Raw genomic sequence first — 19,026 nt, forward strand, 5'->3', positions numbered from 1 at the left:
TGAATGAAACCAGGAAAAAAAGTAAACATTTCATTAATAAAATCATATAAAATTCTAGAAAATGCAAACTAACCTACTATAAATAAAAGTAAATGAATGGTGATCTGTGGGTGGAGGAGAAGAAGGACATTATAAAATGGCATGAGGTAAACTGGAGATGATAGACATGTTCATTATCATGATTATGATGAGACTTTGTGGTTTTATATGTAAAAATTTATACACTTTAAATAGATACAGTATATCACATGTCAACTATACCTGAATAAAAATTCACAAAATTGTTCAAAAGAAAAATCTAGATCTCTCACTTTTTTCAAAAACTCAGGTCTGGGGAATTTCCCTGGCAGGTCCAGTGGTTCACTGCCATGGCCTGGGTTCAATCCCTGGTCAGAGAACTAAGATCCCACAAGCCACATGGCACAGCCAAAAAACAAAAACTAACAAACAAAAATCAGGCCTAGCAATCCTATATTGCCTCTCTTTTCTGATGACCTTGGAGGAACAGCCTTGCTTTAGTGGTAGCAAATACTGATGAGTAATAGATTCCTTCCCACCTGAGTTAACAGGAATGCTGGCTGGTCACAGAGCCACACTGTGGACTAAGGCAGTGGTCCCCAACCTTTTTGGCATCAGGGACCAGTTTCATGGAAGACAATTTTTCAACATACAGGGGAGGGGGTGTGGGGGGTGAGGGGTGGGGGTGTGGGGTGTGTGATAGTTCAGGAGGTAACGTGAGCAATGGGGAGCAGCAGATGAAGCTTCACTCACTCGCCCGCCACTCAGCTCCTGATGTGCAACCCGCTTCCTAACAGGCCGCGAATCAGTGCCTGCTGGTCCAAGGCCAGTGGGTTAGGGAACCCTGGACTAAGGGATTTCCTTTCTCTGTTTCTCTGTCTCTGTAGCAATGACCTTTAGGTGAACATCCAAGAGAAGCTATAGGAATCCAGAAAAACAATAGCTTATTTTCTTTCACAATGACCTCAGCTACAAAAGATACACTTGCTGGAAGTTGTGAGAATTTCTGGGCATCTGTGCCCACTGATACTGCACAGTCACAGTCAATGGAGCATTTGTTGATGCAATTTTAGAAGGGGCACACTCCATCTACTCCACTGCACTCTCCTCCACTCCAGGGTTTCTTTACCAAGATGGTTCCCCCTGGCCCTAGTCTTACAGTGGCATTATCTAGTGAACTCTGGGGATCACGGCATGTGGTTCTTTTGCAGGATAACTGCTGAGCATTATGTGATATTTACTGTGAATAAGAAAAAAAATTTGTGTTGTTATCAGAAGCACTGAAGGCTGTCATAACTTCCTGGCTCCTCAGGGTGTTTTCTGAGCCCACAAAAAATCCTGATACCCAGTCCACAAATTAGGACCCTAAAACCCTGCAGTCTTTTCTAGGAGACCCTGGGCAACAATATATTTACCTTAGGCCAAAACCAGAAAGATATATATATATATATATATATATATACACACACACATATATATATGTAGTGTGTGTGGGGGGGTACACGGGCCTCTCACCACTGTGGCCTCTCCCATTGTGGAGCACAGGCTCCAGACGCGCAGGCTCAGCGCCCATGGCTCACGGGCCTAGCCGCTCCGCGGCATGTGGGATCCTCCCAGACAAGGGCACGAACCTGAGTCACCTGCATCGGCAGGCAGACTGTCAACCACTGCGCCGCCAGGGAAGCCCGAGAGCTATATTCTTAATCATACTGACATGTGAGGCACAAAAAGCATGGGACCCCCCTCCCACCATGAGAGCTGTGCTGTCCTTAATGCTGGTAGAGTCCAGTTGTTTTCAGATCACCTCACACAGTGAATGGAACTCCAAGACCAAAGGTGGCTTAAACATTAATGCCTTTATTATTGCAAAATGCAGAGCAATAGGAGGCTTGCAATTCCCAGCTTTGTGACTCAGAGGCTGGGAAAAGCCAAAAGAAATGTCACCATAAACAAACATATCCCTGAAAATGCAGTCCTTCCTGGCAAGTCACAAATAGAACTCAGACTGGCTCCACTGGGCCCAAACTGGATCGGGTCCAGGCCCTACTTTGGAAATGGGAAGGGAATGAGGATCCCACAAGAGCTAAGACTACTCATTACTTACCCCGCAAACAGGAATGGGACAGAAGTCAACTTCCCTGAACATGTTGGGAGATAACTTTTGCACATTGTGTGAACCTGCTGGGTAACACAGGTGAAATGAATTCTGTCATACTGGCAGTGACATAAAGCTAGAAAGAGCCTGGCAGGAAATAAAGTATAACACAGCTCCTTAAGGATTCCTACATAACACTCCCCACTGCAGATTTTTGGATGTATGGGCTTTAATTCAGGTAAATGGCTCCCTCACAACTTCTCTCCTCCACTGTAATTACACTAGAAGGAAACTGCACATCCCAGCTATCTATGGCCCTTCACTAGTGTGAAGTCTCTCATGTTGAATGAGGTTATATTTGCAGCTGAAAATTTTTTCCAACATTCAATGCACTCAGGACCTTTTTCCAGTGTGAACTCTCTGGTGCTGAATGAGGCTGGAACTTTGGCTAAAGGATTTTCCACAGTCCCCACACTCATACGGCCTTTCTCCTGTGTGGACTCTCAGGTGTTTAACGAGGTTAGATTTGCAGCTAAACGATTTCCCACATTCATTGCACTCAATAGGCCTTTCTCCAGTGTGAACTCTCCAGTGGTTCTTGAGGTTGGAACTATGGCTAAATGATTTTCCACAGTCCCCACACTCATAGGGCCTTTCTCCTGTGTGGACTTTCCGATGTGAAATAAAGCTGGAGCTTTGCTTAAAGGATTTCCCACATTTACTGCACTCATAAGGCCTTTCTCCAGTATGAAGTCTCCTGTGGTGAATGAGGCTGGAGCTTCGGCTAAAGGATTTCCCACATTCACCGCACTGATGAGGCCGTTCTCCAGTGTGAACTCTCCGGTGGTAAATGAGGCTAAAGTTTTGGCTAAAGGATTTCCCACATTCACTGCACTCATAAGGCCTTTCTCCAGTGTGAACTCTCTGATGTTGAATGAGGTTCGATCTTTGACTAAAAGACTTCCCACATTCCCTGCACTCATAAGGTTTTTCTCCTGTGTGAACTTTCCTATGGCTATTGAGGCTATAGCTCTGGCTAAAGGATTTCCCACATTCACTGCACTCATAAGGCCTTTCTCCAGTGTGAACTCTCTGATGTATAATGAAGCTGGAAAGGTAGGTAAAGAATTTTCCACATTCATGGCATTCATAAGGCCTTTCTCCAGTGTGGACTTTCTGGTGCTGAATGAGGTTACATCTTCGGGTACAGGCTTTTCCACATTTGCTGCACTCGTAAAGCCCTTCTCTAGTGAGGACTCCTTGGTCCTCAACAAGTGTGTCTGTGCAGTTGAGGGCTTTTTTGCCTTCTCCCCAGTTCTGATGCTTTTTTCCACTGTGAAAGACAGCCTCACACTCATTACTGTTGTTTGGCTTCTCCTCAGTGTGAATGACCTGTTGATGGAAAAATCCCACGCTGGCTAAGAAGTCCTTCGCAATCTCCATACAGATAATGGATTTCCCTGACAAGTGGGTTGTGCAACTCTTTACATACAAGTCTCGGTCTGCAGAACTTCTGATGGGTATCTTTCCAATGTGCTGCCCCTGGTACTGCTGAAGGTTGGCAGTGAAATAAAATTGTTTCCCATATGTGTATGGTTTCTGCCCAAGATGCATTCCCTGGTGCTCAGGCAAGTGCAAAATATCTCTCAAGATTGGGCCCCACATCTCAAAGGGCTGGGCCTTCTGGGGAGATGAAATTGCTTTAAGAGTCCTGATCTGTGACACTCCTTCTACAGAAATGCTCTGTTCAGGAGATGTTTCCTCATCTTCCACTTCATGCCAACAGCCTGAAAAAGTGATGGTGAAGTACATGTTAACCATATTGAGAGGGGGCAAAACAATCACAAATGTAAATTGATGCATCAAAGAATCCGTCCATGAAACTGTTTTCAGGAAAAGAAAGTTGGGGTCAGCTTGAGGAAACAGCTGCTGTGCCCCACTGGGTCCCTAAGTTCACAGGATGGTGTGGGCCTCCCCAGGCACAGGACATGAGTAAAGGGTGTGGCCCAGGGAAAAAGGCATGTCCTACAGCTCATTCTTCTGCTAATGGCTTTTAGCAGGATTATATCTGCTGACAACATGGGATGCTGTGCAGAAGTCCAGTCCAGTCCCAGAAAAATCTGACTGGAACAAAGGTAAAAAATGCTTAAGGATAATCAGACACGTGCACACTTTAGGACACTACAAAGTGGGAATGCACTAAGGAGGGAACAGTGTGAGCAATAAGTGAGGTAAGCAGTCCAGAGAGGTGGGGAGTAGCTCTCAGCTGGAGTCAGAATAAAAATGACTAGTAGAAATGACAAGTCAGCAAAATGTTAAGAATGGAGAAGGGAAAGTAGAAGTGAGGTGTGGCCACTAGCAATGGCACCAAAACACAATTAAACAGGACAGGTTCTTTGTATGATTTTGACAAAGCCCTGAAGTGATGTTCTCTCTCAACTGCCATTCATCTGTGTCAGGCCTGCTCGGAGCCCACCTTGTTGAGAATGGAGTCATGTCCATCCTGTGAAGCAGAGGACATTTTCTGTAGCCTCATCTGAGGATCTGCATGAGACAAAGAGTACCCAATTCCTAAGGGAATGACAGGACAAGTCAGTAGCCAATACTGTCCCAGACAACTCAGCACACAATAGACCACCAGAAAGCTATTTAAATACTACAAAAAAGTTTCTAAGGACAGACAGAGGTAAGAGAGCAGAAAAGTAAGAACCAGCAATGTGTCTTCCCTTCTGGACAACTATACTGGTAGAATCAATCTGATGTAACCCCTCTGCAATGCTAAACTGCTTTAATTTTGATCACTTTCAGCTCTTAGCATGGTAATGGTTTTCATTCTCCAACTCCCCTAACTCTGAGCCCTGGGGCAGGCACCATGTACGTGTTCCTGGAGAAGCTTCTAGGAGCCAGGTTGGGCAATAAGGCATCTGTCCTCCAAATATCAGAAATCTGTGCTCTTTTTGCTGCTTCTAATGATGGTAGTGCTACGGAGTTGGGCAGCCATTGTTGGAAACCACACTACCAATGGTGCAAAGGCCCTCCCCTCACTAGCTGAAGCAATTTCACAGGGGATTTAAAGGGCAGGCGTCTATTCCGTCCACCCCCCTCACATCATTTTTCTCTTAGTCCCATTTTGATAGGCAGAAATTCAAGGACTAAGGCACTCAAAATCAATCATATATGCAGGGGAATTTACAAAGTCACCATGCATATCTGGGTAAGAAAAAAATCTGAGTAGACCTTAACTTTATACCTCAGACTGATCTCCAGGATGGAGACACCCTATAGCCATTAAACAAGCAAACAGAAAGACAAACAAACAGATCCCAGCAAACCCTAGGAAGAGGGAGAACTGAATCTCAAGTTACCACAATGTAAGACACAAACACCCATTTTTCAACAACAAAAAAAAATCATGGGACATACAAACCAACAGTTTATCCCTCCACCCCCTTTCACCCTTGTTAAAATATCGTTGAAGCTAAAAGGGTATAAATTCAAATAATGTGTTATAATTTTAGCATGGTAAATGCAATTTCCATGGTAACTACAAAGAAAAAAATAGCTATAGAAAGTACACAAAGGAAACGACAAAAAATGTAAACATTTTACTACCAAAAGACCAGTGGAACACAAAAAACAATAATGAGGAAACAAGGGACAAAAGAGACCAAAAGACATGTAGAAAACAAATAGCAAAATGACAGAAGTAATTCCCCCCTCATTAGTAATTATTCTAAATGTCAATGGAATAAAATTTCTAAGCAAAAGAGAAACTGGCAGAATGGATAAAAGAACATAATCCAACTATATGCTTTCTACAAGACACAACTTGCCAGGATGGTTCAACATAAAAAATTCAGGGGTTTCCCTGGTGTTCCAGTGGTTAAGAATCCACCTTCCAATGCAGGGGACACGGGTTCGATCCCTGGTCAGGGAACTAAGATCCTACATGTCGCGGGGCAACTAAAACCCTTGAGCCACAACTACTGAGCCTGCACGCCACAACGAAGCACGCACCACAACGAAAGATCACATATGCTACAAGGAAGATCCTGTGTGCTGCAACTAAGATCTGATGCAGCCAAAAAATAAATAAATAAATATTTTAAAAACAGATACAAAATTCAGTGTAATATATCACATTAACAGAATGAGGAAAAAATCATACCACCTCAATCAATGCACAAAAACCACATGACAAAATTTAATACCCTTTCATGATAAAATACTCAACAAACTATCAATAGAAGGAAACTAGCTTAACATAATAAAAGCAAAGGATTTAAAATCCATGACAAATATTGTACTCAACGGTAAAAGACTGAAAAGTATTCCTACAATATCAAAAACAAGAAAAGGACGCCAGCTTCCACCACTACTATTCAACATAGTACTGGAAATTCTAGACAGAGCATTAGGCAGGAAAGACAAAAAGCATCCATAGCTCATGAAATTTTAAAGATTCCACCACAAAACTGTTAGAATAAATGAATTCAGCAAAGGAAGAGGATACAAATAAAACAGTTGTGGGAATTCCCTAGTGGTCCAGTAGTTAGGACTCAGAGCTTTCACTGCCAAGGTCTGGGTTCACTCCCTGGTCCGGAACTAAGATCCTCCAAGCCAGGCAGTGTGGCAAAAAAAAAAAGAACTAAACAGTTGTGTTTTTTTTTTTTTCCTCCCAGCAACAGAGACATCAATGGTTTAATGGATGGGGGAGCTTACAAATCTGAAGCAAGGTCCTGACGTGACACCCCACCCTGTACAGCAGACAATGGGCAGGACATGACAACAGTCCTTGCTCCCAAGGGGAACAGAAGATTACCAGTTATAGGGGAACTGGCATCAGGTGGGCTCATTAGTTACCAGGGAAACCAGTAGAGAGGCAAACCCCTCACCACCCCTTTGATAAGAATGATCACTAGCTGGGGTCTGGGGCAAGTGAGTAGGAAGGTCAGTCATGTGCATAGGGTATAGATGAAGCAGGCAATGGTGGGGCAGAGGATGTACAGAGAGCAATAGAACAGCCATCTTGAGTGGCCTAACCATACACTCTACCCCTACACACACTGCACGACCCTTACAATCTTGGTCTACCCTCTTCCGCGATATCCCTGGGGTCAAGTATGTAGGGGGCACTGCAACCAGATACCACAAACACAATACAGACAGCAGCAGCCTCAGAGTATCAAGATACCTACTATGCTCAGAAGAGTCATTTGCCAGGATGTGGGCAAATTTTGGAGCCAAGATCTTACCAGGTCAATGGAAAGAGAGTCAATAGTAGGAGTGCCCTGTCCAGTTATAAGGAAGGTAAGGCCACCCCTGGTTTTCACAAACCCAGAGCTACCCCCATGGGGAGGTCCGGATTTTAAAGAAACATTCTGGTGGCCTGGCCAATGGTCAGCAGTCACACTACAGATCTGTCTCCCCATGCTGGGTTGAGTGCCATTAAGGTTGGACCCATTAGATCCTTCCAAACAAAAAAGAGTTAATCCCACTAGTTGGACTTATGTGTCCAGAAGCCAGCCTATTCCATTCCACACAGCATAGCCAAGGGAGGCTCATGGGCAGTCAGCTGTATAGTAACGTTTACCAACAGGGGTCCTTCTTTTTTTTTTTCTTTTTTTTAATTTTTGGCTGTGCCATGAAGCATGCGAGATCTTAGTTCAACAGGGCTCCTTCTGATGTACTGGCATGTGGGACAAAAATATGGTGAGAGTCTTTCTCCCCCATTGTCAGTAGTCCCCAAATAGTCATAGTAGCCAGGTCAATTTTTCATGGAAGTCCAGAGAAGGCTGACAATTGCATCTCGCTGGAGACCCAGCAATTAGACTCACTTCACAGTGAAGCCAGTGTTGCTGCTCAGTCGTGGAATAGATTTCCTCCTTCAGGCTAGAGATGAAATTTAAGACATCTAACAGGCACAACACAGGGGAGATTATGACAATTAAGCAAAACACAAGCAGTAACCACATTCTGAGATAACACACCTGCCTGTGGTTTTTCTCCTAGTCTGTAAAACAGCTCAAAAACTCAACTTTCAATAACACAAGAACGTGACTAAAATCATGTATACGATGGCTCCTTAGTTTCACCTTGGATGTCTGAACAAGTTACTCCATTTTGACTTTCAAACCCATTCCCTTCCTCAATGGCCAAAGCAGATGTACAACGCATGTCTGAAAGATCACAAATAGGCTGCTCTGATCAGTAAAATTTAAGTTAAGCCAGAATGACTCCCCTATACCTCAACACATGGCGATTTTTCCATCATTTCCCCTTCTGATTGCAAATCTCTCAGTAGAAAATATTGATGACTAAAATACCCGTCCCTCTAGGCTAGGGTGCTGGCTCCTACCCCAGGTTCAGATCATGTCCCTCAGTGCTAGGCCTCCTTTATATTTGCCTAGTTATACAAGGTGGGGGAAAACCAATCAGATCTCATGAACAGGCTCAGAAGAATGTTAATGGGCAAACACTTTATAGGCCATATACTTCTTTCTTTCTTTTTTTTAAATAAATTGATTTGTTTATTTTTGGCTACATTGGGTCTTTGTTGCTGCACACGGGCTTTCTCTAGTTGTGGTGAGCGGGGGCTACTCTTCATTGTGGTGCGTGGGCTTCTCATTGTGGTGGTTTCTCTTGTTACAGAGCACGGGCTCTAGGCACGTGGGCTTCAGTAGTTGTGGTGCACGTGTTTAGTTGTTGCGTGGCATGTGGGATCTTCCTGGTCCAGAGCTCGAACCCGTGTCCCCTGAACTGGCAGGTGGATTCTTAACCACTGTGCCACCAGGGAAGCCCTAGACCATATATTTCTTATACCCAATTGTCACACAAGCATTGTACATGTGCTTTTAGTAGCAGACTTAAAGCAAGCAGTGTCACACTTCACGTGACACAGTCACACTGTCACACACTCTGTGGCAATTTCACTACATAATTTTCTTTCCAACCAGAACATCAGGGCAAAAGTATGGCTAACACAATAACTTTCATAAATACAAACCTCAATTAAGAGAACTAGAATTTAATATCCACTAAAACATAGCCTTTTTTCTCCTTGAAATTACCCTCATCTCCACCAAACACAGCCAAATTGAAACTAATCTGTTTGTAAAACAAGTGTGGTCAATTGACCACTTAGGCTCCTCCAAACTAGTTGTGGTGGAATTCCTCAGAAGGAGTGTCAGAATGAATTCCCAAAAGACCTCTCAAGGCCAGGAAAGCCATGCCAAAGGCATGCCACCAGATTATGCCTTGGTGGATTTTTCTCTTCTAGAAGTCCCCAAAATATTGAGATTCCTGCACATGCCAGGAGTCAGCCTTTTCCATTCCCCTGATAAGGCTGTTCAGAACCCAAGAGTCCCCAATTTCTGGAGGCACCAGGCAGGGAGAAAAGAAAAATGTTTCAATTCTATGCACAGGTGTAGTTTACCCAATTGCTGTAAGTCATAACTAACTTCAGGGGAAGGGCTTTCCTCCACACGTATGAAGCAAGGTCCTGGATCGACTACCCACCATGTGTGGCAGGCGGCAGGCAGGACATGGCGGCAGTTTTCCACAGTTGTATTTCTACACACTAACAATGGACAATCTGAACAGGAAACTAAGAAAAACTCCACTTATAAAACTATCTATCAAAAGAATAAAATACTTAGAAATAAACTTAACTAAGGAAGTAAGACTTATACACTAAAAAGTATAAAACACTGCTAAAAAAAATTAAAGACAGTAAATGGAAAGACTTCTATGCTCATAAATTGGAAAACTTAATATTGTGAAGATGTTGATATGACCCCCAAGCCATCTACAGACTCAATGCAATCCCTATCAAAATTCTAATGATGTTTTCTGCAGTAACATAAAAATTCATCCTAAAATTCATATGCAATCTCAAATGACAACAAACAGCCAAAACAATCTTGAAAAAGAAGAACAAAGTTGGAGGAGTCACAATTCTAAATTTCAATTTATCAGTGTGAAGCTACAGTAATCAAAACAGTGTCATACTGGAATCAAGGCAGACATACAGACCAATGGCACAGAATAAAGAGCTCAGAAATAAACTCTCACATATCTGGTTAAATGGTTTTCAAAAAGGAGACCAAGACCATTCGACAGGGAAGGACAGGCTTTTCAACACATGATGCTGGGAAAACTGAATACCACATGCATAAGAATGAAATTAGATGGACACCAGGTACATAAATTAACTCAAAATGGATCAAAGATCTAAACTTAAGAGCTACAAATATAAAATGCTTCAAAGAAAACAGAGGAAAACTTCATGACATTGCATTTGGCAGTGATTCCTTGGAAACGACATCAAAGGCACAAGGAACAAAAGGAAAACAAACGACTTCATCAAAATGAAAAACTTTGGTACATCAAACGATGCTAAGAAAATAGTAAAAAGGCAACTTACAGAATGGGAGATAATATTTACAAGTCAAATATCTGATAAAAAATTAATATCCAGAATATATAGAGAATTCCTAAAATTCAAAAACAAAAACATCAAGCAACTTGATTCAAAAATTGGGAAAAGGGCTTCCCTGGTGGGTCAGTGGTTGAGAGTCCGCCTGCCGATGCAGGGGACACGGGTTCGTGCCCTGGTACGGGAAGAGCCCACATGCCGCAGAGCGGCTGCGCCCGTGAGCCATGGCTGCTGAGCCTGCGCGTCTGGAGCCTGTGCTCCGCAACGAGAGAGGCCACAACAGTGAGAGGCCCGTGTACCGCCAAAAAAAAAAAAAATTGGGAAAAGACTTCAACAGACATTACTCCAACAAAGATATACAAAAGGGTAATAAGCACACAAAAAGATGCTCAACATCACCAGCTGTTAGGGAAATGCAAATCGAAACACTATGATACTGGGACTTCCCTCGTGGTGCAGTGGTTAAGAATTTGCCTGTCAATGCAGGGGACACGGATGTGATCCCTGATCCGGCAAGATCCCACAGGCTGCGAAGCAACTAAGCCTGTGCACCACAACTCTTGAGCTTGGGCTCTAGAGCCCGCGAGCCACAACTACTGAGCCCACATGCCACAACTACTGAAGCCTGTGCACCTAGAGACCATGCTCTGCAACAAGAGAAGCCACTACGAGAAGCCCGCGTACCACAACGAAGAGTAGCCCCCACTCGCCACAACTAGAGAAAGCCCGCGCCCAGCAACGAAGACAAAATGCAGCCAAAAATAAATAAATAAATAAAAGAACATACCTGTTTTAAAAAAACAAAAACAAAACAAACAAAAAAACCCAACTATGCTACCACTTCACACCAATTAGGATGGTTATCACCCAAAAAAAAAGAAGTGTTGGCAAGGATGTGAGAAATTGGAACCTTTGTGCAGCTGTAATTTTAATTCTATTAAAGACAGATTTATCATAAGATGAAGCAATTCCAATTTTCCATATATACCCAAAAAAATTGAAGCAGGGACACTAAATATCTGCACACCCATGTTCATAACAGCATTATACACAAGAGCCAAAAGGTAGAAGCACTCAAGTGTCCACTGATAGATTAATAGTAAACAAAATGTGGTACATTCATAAAACAGAATATTATTCAGCCTTAAAAAGAAAGGAAATTCTGACACATACTACAACACAGATGAACCTTTAAGATATTATGCTAAGTCAAAAAAGCCAGACCAAAAAACAAAAGCTGCTGATGATTCCGCCAATATGTGACACTTGGAATAGTCAAATTCAGATACAGAAAGTAGAATGGTGGTTGTGAGTGGATGGGGGAAGTTACTGTTTAATGGGTACAGAGTTGAAGTTTACAAGATGAAAAACTTCTGTGGTTGCATGATTGTGATGGTTGTACAATGAGAATTACTAAATGCCACTTAGAAGTGGTAAATGTTTTGTTCTGCAAAATTGTCACAACTAAAATAAAGAAAAAAGAATCTTAGCTAGAGACCTCTCAAGATCATCTGTGTAAGCAGTGACTATATAAGTGACTACACTTTCAGGCACAGTCAGGAACAAATAAATGTGAGGTACAGGAAGGGAGCAATACTAGGGTGCCATGGAACTAGACAGTCACCCAGCGAGAGAGACGGCATGACAGGTGGGATCCATTAGGCTGACCTAAAGAACAGCGATACCTAATCCTTCCCTGTGAAGCTTCGGGGCAGGAGGTGCTGGAGTGATAAGGATGAGAAGTAGACATGCACTCAGCTCACCCCTTGAACCACAGCACATACCCAGGCAACTGGGAAAGGAAGCAGTACCCATGGTTTAGATGGAGACATACTTGACCCTGGAGAAAAGAGAAAGGCCAAGCCTTGCCCAGGGCATAGGGGCAGGCGTAAGAGCTTACCCAATGAAGATGTAAGTGCAAAATTCTCCAGCATCACATCGTGGTACAGGCATCTCTGAGCCTCATCAAGGAGAGCCCATTCCTCCCAGGAGAAATACAGGGCCACATCCTCAAAGGTCACACTTCCCTGCCAGGACAGAGACAGATGAAATCATCAACAGCCTCACTCCTGAAGACCCACAATCTATCTCCTCACACATCTACCCCACGTCCATCCTCCTCCTAAGATCGCAGAGGAGATCCCAGATCCCGGTGCCATTGGTGTCTGCTGTCTTCTCATACTCCCAGCACTGTGTTCACTCTGCTGCCCACTCTGCAACCACATGGGGCCTGTTAAGACCTAGATGCGAACACCTCCCTCATCTGATCCAGACCTCCCACTGCCTGCAGAACAGATGCCTAACCTCACAGGCAGTCATTCCAAGTCTGACTCTTACTCCCCACACCCAGTTTGTTCTCACCAGAAAGGAAGGAGACCTGCAATCCCCTAAACCAGCTTAGCCTCACCTCCAAGCACTTCCCGTTTTAGTGACAAGCTTCTACATCTCTTTCCATTGGTGGCCTGAAATGGGAACCCCTCCATCAAACCCCTGGACTCAACTCAGGACCCTGAGCTAGTATTCTCTAAGGTCCCCACACCCAAAGGTTGGGAAAATGGCAGGTGATAAGTCTCATGACACCACAAATTTGGAGAAAACAGGGGTTGGGACCAGTGAGGGAGGACGAAACCGCCACTTACCTGATTAGGTTCCAAAAGCACTTCCGCAGCCATGGAAACCTGTGGGAAGAGGCAGGTCTTAGGGGGATGTGAGCATGGCATCCTACCAGGGGCTCAGGCCTTCCCTGCACCCCTGGGAGTCACCAGAGCCAGGTAATCTCGGACCGACCGTCTAACCTCTGTATTGACTCTCAGCAGTTTTGTGTCCTTGGGGAAAAAACCCCAAACACCCTCTGCCGCAATGTCCTCAGCAGCCCTACAATTTGTGCTTCTACTGAACAGACTCTGGGGATTTTTTCAAACTTAACTTAGATCATGTCCCTTTTACGCAAAAATTTCCATGGCTCCAAGAACCCCAAGAAGGAAGGTACAACTCCTCAGCCTGTCACTGCAGGTGCGACTCTACCCACACTTTGTTCCCTGCAGAAGCAACACGGACCCCAGTTTTCCCCAATCCTCCCGGCTCAATCCGACCTCCCAGCCTTTGCACCTGCCGGTGCCTCCACCTGTGACCCTCTGCCACGCGCCATCACACCGTCTGTCAGAAACAGGGCCCCACACACGGCCACCTCACCGTCCTGGACACCGGGGCCTGGGCTGCGGGCACGAGAGCAGGCGCCCCGCACTCGGGGCTTTAGTGTCTGGTGGGGTGAGGGCGGTGAGGGCCCGCAGGACGAGCGTTTACCTGAGGCGGGTCCCTCGGCGCCGCCGCCGCCGCCACCTGAGCCACAAGCCGGGGCAGAGAGGGGACAGCCGAGCGTCCCGAACGGACCGGGCACCAACGTCTCCAGACCGGCCCCGCAAGCGGCGATGTGCCCGACTATAGAACCGCCTCTAGTCACTGGGGACAAAGCCTCTTCCCGCGCCTCCTCTGTCTGTCTCCTCAATGCAGACTCTGCGCTCTCGGCCTTCTGACCCCGAGGACTGCCAAAATGACCGCCACAAAATACAGGAAGTCTCGCCTTCGCCCAGTGCGCCCTCCCGGAAATGCCGAAAGTCTGGATGTTCATTGGGTGTTCTTCGCTGCCGCTCAGCGCATAACTTTCTGGGTAATGGAGTTCCCGCCGGCACACAGGCCCGCAGGAGCGGCGCCTTTGCTGGAATCTCCCAGGGAAAGGGTCAAGCAATGCCACGGGGCTGCTCAGAGCTGAAGGCCTTGTTCTTCTAGGTCGGAGAGAAGCTTCGCTTCCTCTCAAAGGGGCGAAGGCCAATTTCTGGGGAGTCCGAAGTGCATTTAGAAATCCTTCAATGCTATTGATCTCTGAAGTGTTTAGAAACTCGGATTCCATGCGAACATTGTCTGGTAGATGTGAACATTGTCTGGTAGCTGCAAGTGATTATACATTATCCTATTGTCCTGTAAATGCACTCAGACTGAGGCATTAAAGTCATTTTTGTGAGCTTTAGTACGTTTTGTCTGGGAATTTAAAGAAAAGAAAAAAATCACCTGAGCCACAGTAGACAAGATAGAGGAGGCATATTGGACGGCTCTGACGAAGCCGGATGTGGTGGGATCCGGGCCTCTCCTTCCTGGTAGTCAATGATTAATGATTATGCCCAACTCAGTGAGAAACACCGTCTTATCCATAAAACATTAAATCATTTTACCTAAAAAACATAAATCTGTTTAACACATGCACATTCCTTTTTGTACTACACAGCTGACAGTTTCCCTTGTATGAAATATAACATTGGCTATTGTTTATTAAGGAGTACTACTCTCTGTACATTTATAAAATAGAAAGTTGTTGATAAACAAAATTCAACTGACTACATGTTAAAGATCTAAATGTGTGTATTGAATGATTCATGAATCTGGCAGCATCATATGTAGCAAGTAGAGAGGAACTTCAAAGCTCCACGGAAAGAGAAAGATTTTTAAAGGCAACACAGGGAAGTCATAAACACAAAAAAGGATTATTTCACATAAGGTCATCTCCCTTTGGAGAAAAAAGTTCTTTTGAGGTGGGTTACCTCATCTTCCTTTGAGAAATGGAGAGGGCCCATGTGACAGATGGTCCAATTGGTACCGACCTCACAATTCCACACTTACTGTTTCTGATTACATTTCTGGGGAAGGTTATAACTGCAGTTATGTTAGGTATTAAGTCTTGGTGTTAGCATGAGTGACTCCACTTAGAGGCTGTTGTTTCTGGTTTAGCAAAGTGAAAAGTCTGATAATTCTATCTTGTGGAGAAAAGCAATGTTTATGCCATGGTAACTTTTATGAATTCTGTCTGCACATGAATGCATCTCTCTGTGTTTGCCTGTGTATTCATATATATATATATATATATATATATATATATATATATATATATATCATTTTTTTGTTTGTTTAGTAAAAGGGAATTCAAAATTTGTGTATAGATCTGTTGTTTGCTTATTTAGCAAGGGTTGTTCTTATTTACTATTATATCACCAATTCTAGCAGAATAATCTGGACCGACAATCATGTAATTTAAAAAATTAAAAATACAAATTAATATTGATCTAACTGGAGAAATCAGAAGACTTATAGCTATTTGAGCTAGATTAGGAAACTTTTTTTCCTGGTTCAGAAATCACGGAAGAACTTAGAGACATGGGTGTCACTGCTGATGAACACAAAGGAAAGCAGGGAAAGTGATGCTATTAGCACAGACGTGTCCATTAGCCACTGCTTTGGATTCACAATAAGAGTAATGCAAAGACTCAAAATGGAAGAGAGACAATAAAAGTAGACAAAGGAGCTCACTAGAATCAGGGTGGTGTGTGTGTCTGTAGCCTCATGGGAAGGTCTGGGGGAGAGTCTGTTGCTGTGAATGTGTTGGACTTGTTGCTTGTGCCTGTGCAGGAAAAGGACCATGTACCCACTAGTCCAGATCATGAAGCCCAAACATATAACATCCATTTAAGATAATATAATTACACGTAATAAGCTGATAAATTTATCAGGCATGAGTGGGGAACAGTATCCATAATTTGTTTTTACACTTATATTTTTGCTACTTCTTGGACCAATTACTCTAATAGGACTGCAGACATCTACCAAGAGTTGTAGGATCCAGAAAAGAAAACTACAGAAACCAATACACTTTGTGGATCGAATTCTGAAGTCCACCCATAAAGAGGTTCTGGGGCAAAACTTAATGGCCTGGAAACCACTCAGAAGACTGGTAGTGCTGAGAGAAACCTCTCTGGCCAGTTTGTGTAAATAGAAGACAAGTTTACATCCAGCATCATCCAGGAAATATTTCAATCAAGCTGCCATTGTCTGTGGGATCCCTATGGAGAAGAGAGACAAATTGTTGGCTAAGGCCAGTGGTTGATAATCTGATCTGTGGATCTCAACTTCTATCCAGTCAACAAAGTGAAGTTTAAAAGACAAAAGAGGGAGGAGTTTCCCAGGATCCCAACTCCAGTCTGAGTGAGGAAGATGATTTCCATTTCCAGGTTGGCATGCCTTTAACTTTCTTCTTCTTTTTTTTTTTTAATTTATGTTTGGCTGTGTTGGGTCTTCGGTGGGCTTTCTCTAGTTGTAGTGAGCGGGAGCTACTCTGCTGTGACGTGCGGTCTTCTCATTGCAGAGACTTCTCTTGTTGCAGAGCATGGGCTCTAGGCGTGCGGGCTTCAGTAGTTGTGGTACGCAGGCTCAGTAGTGTGGCACACGGGCTTAGTTGCTCCACGGCATGTGGGATCTTCCCGGACTAGGGCTCGAACTTGTGTCCAATGCATTGACAGGTGGATTCTTAACTACTGCGCCACCAGGGAAGTCCAACCCTTCACTTTCATGTCTAGGAGATATTGATTTTAATTTGAGATAGAAATAAATGAATAAATGCTAGAAAGATAAATGAACGTAAATGTGTCACCTTCTGCTCAGCTGTATCTACTGCTAAACATAGCACATGATTTCCTCTCTTTTGGTAACACGTTTTCTTAATTTAACTGGATTATAGGAGTACATACTTATGGGTGCAGTTGTTATTAATAAAGGTCTTGAGGTGGAATTCATACAAGTGTTCATATGAGGGGGTATTTGAATAAAGGATGCACCATTCACAGAACATATTTTCCTACAGCCATGAACTGAATGAAGATCATTTTCCTCCATGTATGAAATTACCTTCAGGATATATTCTTAAGTGAGAAAAGGCAAGTGGGTTAAGAGATGTTTAGTATTCTACAATTATTCTTATGATTGTGAAGGAATAAGAATATAAATAATGTAGATAAATACACATTTTCTCTCTACCTATCTATCTATACAATTACATTAAAAACAATTAAAGAATGAACTATAACCTTCAATAAGTAATGATATAGACGGGCAGAGATTAAACAATGTGGAGGGACGAATAGAAACTAGATATATCTGAATTAATTTACTTCAATTATAATTTTGACTTTGGGGTAAATATAAATATTTTACTTATTTATTAAACGATATTATATCAAAATGAAATTAAAACAATCAATCAAATTTAATGACAAAAGTAAAACAAATATATAAATCTCTTTGTGTAATAAAGTTGTAGTCTATCCATACAAAATAGTAATACTTAAAGTACTTTTTTTATTTTTGGCCGCACTGCACTGCTTTCAGGATCTTAGTTCCCCGACCAGGGATCCAACCTGGGCCCCTGGCAGTGGAAGCACAGAGTCCTGACCACAGGACCGCCAGGGAATTCCCCAACTACATTTTTAAAAACAGTTTTGACTGTACATTTGTACTGAAATATATCTATGGAAAATCCCTACGGAGATTTAAAAAATTTACTCATGTTTATATTTCAAGAAAATATTTATATTTAAAATTAATAAGTACATTATACAAGAGATTCGTCACAGTTTGATCAAAAGTTAGAAAAATTGAAAGGAAACAATTTAAGGAAAAATTATATCATTTTAAACTTGTTTGGAAGAATGAACTTAAACTTGATCTGTATTTGTTTAAACCATGTTTAAACCATATATGTATATTGTATCTCCTCTCATTAAAGGGATCTACAGATGATAGCCCTGTTCTGAGTAATTACCATCCAAATTACTCAGGCTGTGTTCTCCAAATGCACTTTCTCATGAAAGAAAATAGCATCTTTAAAAAATTTGCAAAAAAAAAAAAAAAATTTGCCAATTCCAGATCTAGTGCAGGAAATGTTCAAGATGGAACATCTATTCAATCCAGGACACAAGGACAGTCTACCACACAACTGGGGTCACGTGAGAATGAGGATGCCACAGGATTCAACTTGAAAAGCATCCCCCTCCACAGTTATGGTACAAATTAAATCTCAAAGAAAATTACCTGGACAAGTTTTAAATGCATCAAGTACTTTAAGTAACCACATGCTCGTAATGCTACAAAGCCAGAGTCAGAAGCCTTTCAGAAAGTTAAGGAATTGGCTATTTATTCTGGAAACATAAAAATAAGGGAAATATGAATGATTTCTACTGTCTTTCCAGTACAGACTATTTCAAGGTAATCAAATAGAGGATGCAGAAAAGTTTTTTGTAGGAGGATTCTAAGTGAAAATACAAAAATGGTAATAGAATATTAACATTCTGCTTCATCTAGTATAGTAGTGGATCTACAGAATGATCATCAGTGACAGCTGCAACCAACCGATGACAGGCTGTGGGAAATTGATATTGGGGCACATGGTTGTGCTGATCAATCCTCATGATCAATCCTCATGTCACAGAAAGGGTTAAATACAGCCTGTCATAATGGCTGTCCATTGTAGGCAATGAGAAGGACATTGTACCACCTGGGAAGTATCCTTGACAAAAATCTGAACCAACATTAGACCACCCTTTGGAGCAAATTATGCATTTATTGGCCATTTGGAAGAAGGTGTTAGACAATATAAAAC

At 42.9% G+C, this 19,026-nt stretch overlaps 1 protein-coding gene across 2 annotated transcripts; it reads right to left on the minus strand.

Moving 5' to 3' along the window:
- Positions 1-1,748: 1,748 nt before the first annotated feature.
- Positions 1,749-14,102, minus strand: LOC114886529 (zinc finger protein 211-like). Of its 2 annotated transcripts, XM_029207074.1 has the most exons (4): positions 13,854-14,102; positions 13,190-13,228; positions 12,451-12,577; positions 1,749-3,900 (listed from the first exon to the last, which is right to left on the minus strand). In XM_029207074.1, exons 2-4 carry the CDS (start codon positions 13,220-13,222, stop codon positions 2,507-2,509), a joined length of 1,554 nt encoding a protein of 517 aa, XP_029062907.1. In that variant the 5' UTR covers positions 13,223-13,228; positions 13,854-14,102; the 3' UTR covers positions 1,749-2,506. The 2 variants fall into 2 exon arrangements, with proteins under 2 accessions (XP_029062907.1, XP_029062915.1); XM_029207082.1 differs by lacking the exons at positions 12,451-12,577; positions 13,190-13,228; positions 13,854-14,102 and adding an exon at positions 4,590-4,654.
- Between the last annotated feature and the right edge of the window lie 4,924 nt (positions 14,103-19,026).

This window comes from Monodon monoceros, unplaced genomic scaffold (assembly GCF_005190385.1).
Source record: "Monodon monoceros isolate NGI ecotype Baffin Bay Population unplaced genomic scaffold, NGI_Narwhal_1 Super_Scaffold_10, whole genome shotgun sequence".
Taxonomy (NCBI): domain Eukaryota; kingdom Metazoa; phylum Chordata; class Mammalia; order Artiodactyla; family Monodontidae; genus Monodon; species Monodon monoceros.

Coding starts and splice junctions, on each gene's coding strand:
- LOC114886529 (XM_029207074.1), bottom strand. CDS start 13,222: ATGGCTGCGGAAGTGCTTTTGGAACCTAATCAG. Junction 12,578..13,189: donor TGCTTTTGGAACCTAATCAG/GTAAGTGGCGGT, acceptor CTGTCCTGGCAG/GGAAGTGTGACCTTTGAGGA. Junction 3,901..12,450: donor TGCACTTACATCTTCATTGG/GTAAGCTCTTAC, acceptor TCACTTTTTCAG/GCTGTTGGCATGAAGTGGAA.